This window comes from Haplochromis burtoni, unplaced genomic scaffold, assembly GCF_018398535.1.
Source record: "Haplochromis burtoni strain Fernald_Lab_line unplaced genomic scaffold, NCSU_Asbu1 Contig_65, whole genome shotgun sequence".
Classification (NCBI taxonomy): domain Eukaryota; kingdom Metazoa; phylum Chordata; class Actinopteri; order Cichliformes; family Cichlidae; genus Haplochromis; species Haplochromis burtoni.
In genome coordinates, this window is record NW_024582426.1 from 1 (window position 1) to 5577 (window position 5577).

The 5577-nt window shown below is 36.8% G+C and overlaps 1 protein-coding gene across 1 annotated transcript; it reads right to left on the reverse strand.

Moving 5' to 3' along the window:
• Window positions 1–392: 392 nt before the first annotated feature.
• LOC102293157 (cytochrome P450 2J1) lies at window positions 393–2602 on the reverse strand (the record flags this gene model as incomplete). The annotated part of the gene is given in 3 exon segments (XM_005923186.3): window positions 393–545; window positions 632–794; window positions 2289–2602. Coding segments are annotated over 3 exon segments (517 nt in total), but the record flags the coding sequence as incomplete, so codon positions are not given.
• Between the last annotated feature and the right edge of the window lie 2975 nt (window positions 2603–5577).

Genomic DNA, 5577 nt, shown 5'->3' on the forward strand with positions numbered 1-5577 from the left:
CTTTGGTGTAAAGGATTAGGGAAATGTCCCGAGTGTTTCAGAACATTTCAGCAAATAATTGTGAATCTTAACAAAGAATTGGAGCTATATCAATAAAACTAAAATCAAATGAACAGGATATAATGTATGTCAACAAGTGGAGAAACAGAATGGGTGCTGTTTTTAATGTTTGGCCTCTGATTAGAACTCCTTGTTAAAGCATAAATCAGGTGATGAGCTACAAGTAAAGAAAAGTGGGACAATTATTAAGGAAACCTTTTAGGCCATGTGCTTTAGTACTGTGAACCTTATAAACATGTCATATGGTAAGCAATGGTGAATTATATTTACATTTTATAATCACACATACTAAACATAGATAACATGTAACTATATTGTTTTTTTTTTCTTTGTGCCTTGCTGATCTGTGAAAGCCTCTGTGAGATACTGGCACTCCTGCTGGATGGATGACTCCAGGGTCTTCTTCCCCAGACCAAAGTTCCTGAATGTGTGAAGAACAAATCTCCTCTGTTGCTTCCAGGGATAACCATTTGACATCACAAGACCTTTTGGAAATAAAAATTAAATTAGACCTGATGTGATCAGTTCAATCAAGTTTTTGGAATTTTGGAGGGAAAAATGCAAACACTACCTTTATTCCCAATAATTGATTCAAATAAGGGTATAATTGGGCGATCCACGAAGTCTTCTCCTTGGTGAACCAGGGCTTCTTTCACAAGTTTGTAGCCATGAACGACCACAATCCTACCACCAAAGAGTCGAAGGCTGAAAATGTTTCCATATTTCTCTGCAAACTGAACACAGACAGGACAGTATATTGTTGTTTTTGGAGCAAGATACATTCTGAGGAGGCTATATATAATAATAATAATAATAATAATAATAATAATAATAATAATAATAATAATAATAATAGTAACAACAATAATACATTTTATTTATAGGTGCCTTCAAGGTCACCTTACAATAACACGTGAACAATACCATAAAAAAACATTAAAAAATATATGTATATATAATAAACATGGTAAAATAAAATTTAGACATAAACAGTCATAAACGTATGAAGGCAAATATAAAAACTGAGCAGGTAAAAATGGACTAAGACAGATCAGGTGTATGCAATTCTAAATAGATGAGTTTTGAGACATGATTTAAAAGTGGTGAGACAGTGTGTGATCCGGAGAACAAGTGGAAGTGCATTCCAAAGTCTTGGGGCAAAACAGCTAAAGGCTCTGAGTCCAATGGTAGTCAGGTGAGCAGGTGGAACCAACAGAAGGGAAGCTGAAGAAGAGCGGAGTGTACGGGGGGGAGCATGTATGGAGAAGATCGGATAGATATGGAGGAGCTAGGTTACGAAGCGCTTTGTAAGTGAGAAGCAGGATCTTGGAATTGACACGGAGGTGAATTGGAAGCCAATGGAGCTGTTTAAGAACAGGTGTTATATGTTCAGTGGATCTAGTTCTGGAAATAATACAAGCAGCTGTATTTTGAACTAACTGCAATTTATGGAGAAATTAAGAAGGTAAACCATAGAGAAGAGAATTACAGTAATCTAAACGAGATGTGACAAGAGCATTGACAAGTATGGTGGTACTGTGTGGAGTGAGTGAGGGACGAAGGCGGTTATTATTACGGAGATGAAAGTAGGAGTAGTATATATTATATATATTCATATTTTGCAATTTATATAAGAAAAAGGTTTTGGTGGTTTTTTACTTAATATCAGAACTGCTGTAAGTTAGTAGGCCACAGTTAATTTCTTCTGAGATTAATAAAATATTCTCATTCTGCATTCAGCAGAGTGGGGAATTCAGAACAGCTTTGGCATTAAGACAAGTTCCTATAGTTATGAAAATGTCACTATATCAGGTGTTAGCCTACCTGTAATGAGGCCTTTAAGTTAATATTCAGTTAAATAGCTAAACTTGTGAGCAATAAATACCAGTTCAGTGAAGGGATCAATGAACCTCTTAGGTTTATTGAACCCTTCACTTTACCCACATGGGCACAGGAGGAAGCCAAATGCAATACAAATACAAAGTATTTCTATACAAGCTAAATAACGACTCTGTCTACTTCGGTGTAAATTATGCCTCCTTGCACTCCAGTGATTCATTTCACATGTTTGTTTCCTTTCACATTGTTTTTCTGCTTTTATTATTAGTCAGTCAGCTGCAAGTGAACTCTGTATGGTTTAATGAAGGGGTTTTTTTTCAATTTTCAAATGTTTTTTAATTTTATTATAATATAATAACTTTAAATTTTATTTAGGAATGGACTCATACCTCTGTTAACTGCAGGTGGAGTCTGGTAGATTGGATACGATGAAGGTCACCAATGAAAGGAAGAGCCCAGGGTCCAGGAGGAAAGTTTTTTGGCACTCTGTTCTTCAGAAAATCTGTCAACAGTAGAGAAACAGTCAAAAATATTAAAATAATTTTGCCATCTATCCACTCCAAGCCGAGAACCTTGTATATCAACTCCATATCTTCTCTTCATCTATCCCGCTACAAGTAAACAGAGGACAAACACAATCAGGATAAGGAAGTTTGCTTTTTACTGTCCACATCCAGAAAGAGTTTCCTCACATCAGCGCTTCAAATTACACGCATGCGCACAAATGCACAGTTTTATGTAACTTACACCATCACTTGTTGATTGTGTAACTAGAGCGTGGTGTTTTAAGTAGAGAGCACAGTCAGTCGGAGAATGTCTGCCCCAGCATTTTTGTCCTGAACTCTCTGGAGACACAGTAAACAATGTGAGACTGTGTGCATGGATTTGCAGGGTGGAGGAGGGTGATTACACATTCCACACAGTTTCTCTTCCTATACACGACTGACCTATGAGAGACCATTGACTAGACAGTCACATCATGATACTTTTAAAATATATATGGGAAAGATGCTTTTTTAAATTCATGCACACTCCTTATAATGGCCCTTCTTTTTGTGGTCACTATGATTAAACAGCACAACATTTTGGTGAAATATTTAATGTATTTGCTCCACTACATTAATCTGACTTTGACACTTTTAGAGGTCCAAATCCTGAGTTGGGAAACCACTTGACAATATAACCTGCCTCTGTATCAGGTAGTTAGAAATTCCACCTAAACCAGCAATATTCTTCAGTAAGGTTATTAGAGGCCTCATCAAAATTTACCTGTAAAATAAAGAGGAACATTAGAAAATAGAAGAAGAAAAAAACTAGCATAAAGCAACAGTGAGAGGGTTAAAAAGCAGTTTGAACTTTTATCAGTCAGATTCGCTTCACTATAACGAGTTTCTTGCTTTACAACTGTTTTCCCTCCAGCAGTGGCAAAGCTATGACCAAAAACAATACAACCATAATAGCACAAACACAGCAGAGATTATGGCTGTTACACCTTTTTTATACTGTCAAAGTAGAAAATTGGAAACACTTGGACACTTCACCAGACATTTCAAAGAGTATCAGCAAAATAGTCTTCAATAATTACGCTTAAATTAAGCTAAACAGCTAAAGTAAAATGCCAATTTTAATTTGTGTTTTAGAAAAACGTGCTTAAATTAAAAATAAAAGTTTTTAATACAGAGAAGGTGATTGTGGCCATAAAATGCTAGCATTCTCGTAATGCATGCTAAGTAATTAATTAAGGACACATAACAAGCCATAATCCTTTATTACTAGTTTCTAAATAATAATGATCACAGACATTGGGAGCGCAGTTAACAGAAAAATGGCATGTGTATATGATGCAAGATTTATGGTCCAGCATTTAAAAAACCAGTATAGTTTTATTAATAGGATTCAAACAGGCTCTGTTTGCAGCTTTGTACACACATCTGACAGTCTCACCAATATTTGGAACAACCTGTAATGTGGGCACTTTACAAACGTTTTGGTAGTTTGACTCGTTTTTACGATTTAACAGTGTTTGTGTTCCACACGTAACATTTTCCACCCTTAAAAGGCCAAAACGTTCAAGATTAGGCTTAAAACTTTCCTTTTTGCTAAAGCATATAGTTAGGGCTGGACCAGGTGACCCTGAATCCTCCCTTAGTTATGCTGCAATAGACGTAGGCTGCCGGGGGATTCCCATGATGCATTGAGTTTTTCCTTTCCAGTCACCTTTCTCACTCACTATTTGTTAATAGACCTCTCTTCATTGAATCATATCTGTTATTAACCTCTGTCTCTCTTCCACAGCATGTCTTTATCCTGTTTTCCTTCTCTCACCCCAACCAGTCACAGCAGATGGCCCCGCCCCTCCCTGAGCCTGGTTCTGACGGAGGTTTCTTCCTGTTAAAAGGGAGCTTTTCCTTCCCACTGCTGCCAAAGTGCTTGCTCATAGGGGGTCATATAATTGTTGGGTTTTTCTCTGTATCTACTGTACAATATAAAGCACTTTGAGGCGACTTTTGTTGTGATTTGGCGCTATATAAATAAAATTGAGTTGAATTGAATTGAATCAAAACAAAAAACAACAAAAAACAAAAAATTTCGACAGGGAAAGAATAATTTCTTCCATGTGGCACTCCAAAGAAAACCAGAAGCAGGATCATAAATTCTGTATAAAATCTGGAGGTAGTCAAACACAAAAATGCTGAAAAGTGGAGATACAGTCATTGAGATGGCATACTTATAAAAAACATGTTTAGCTTGCCTTTCTTGTACTGCTTCTTCAAAACTATATCTTTAATTCTGTCCTCACTCGACTCATTATTATACTTGTATCCAAGCTTTACCTATCTTTCATTCTTGCCCTTTAGATTCTAAAATGTGTAGTACATGATTGTTTTTATTTTTGTGTGATGAGTTATACATGGACATTTAACCTTGTGCACATGAAACGAGAACAAATACAACATATGAGAATTACCGAGCCTTTAATGGATCATCTAATCTGTTTCCTCCATATGTTGACTCCCCATCGAGCACTGCTGGGTTTTCAGTCTCAGTACTCACTGAAGCAGAGCTTTTGTATTCTTTGAGCTGTTAGTTGAGCTGTTCCTGAATGAACTTTGGAAGAGTTTTGCCTCTTTCCTCATTACTACTTCCTGCCTGAATTGTTTATCTTACCAGATGGCCACCCCCGCATTACCTTTCACTTCATAATTGTGAACTGTGTAATACTGACATTTTTCAAGTGTGAAGCATTTTGAAAATACACCACAAAATAAGTTATTGTGAAACCAAAAAAAACCAACTAATAATATATCTTTTACGCATCTATGTTTAACACACAAGCTCACAGTCATCACTCAGCTGAAACAGTTCAAATTCCAGCTTCTGACAGTTCCCAAGAGTCCATTTGTGTTATGTAACATGTTTGGGGCCGCTTTTCCTGAGCACTCTGCAGCCTGATGATAACACCACACATACCACAGCACTCTTTGCTGGATCGCACTGCTTCTCCTGCAGAGGGATTTCTGATACTTCAACCATGATTTTTCAAGCTTTCTTCGATTGTATGAATTTTACTAGTTGGTTTTTGCTCAGTTTTGTATTGTTAATTTTAAGTGATGTAATACGAAACCGGAGGCCTCGCAACTTTCCACCAGGACCCTGGGCTGTGCCTCTGCTAGGAAA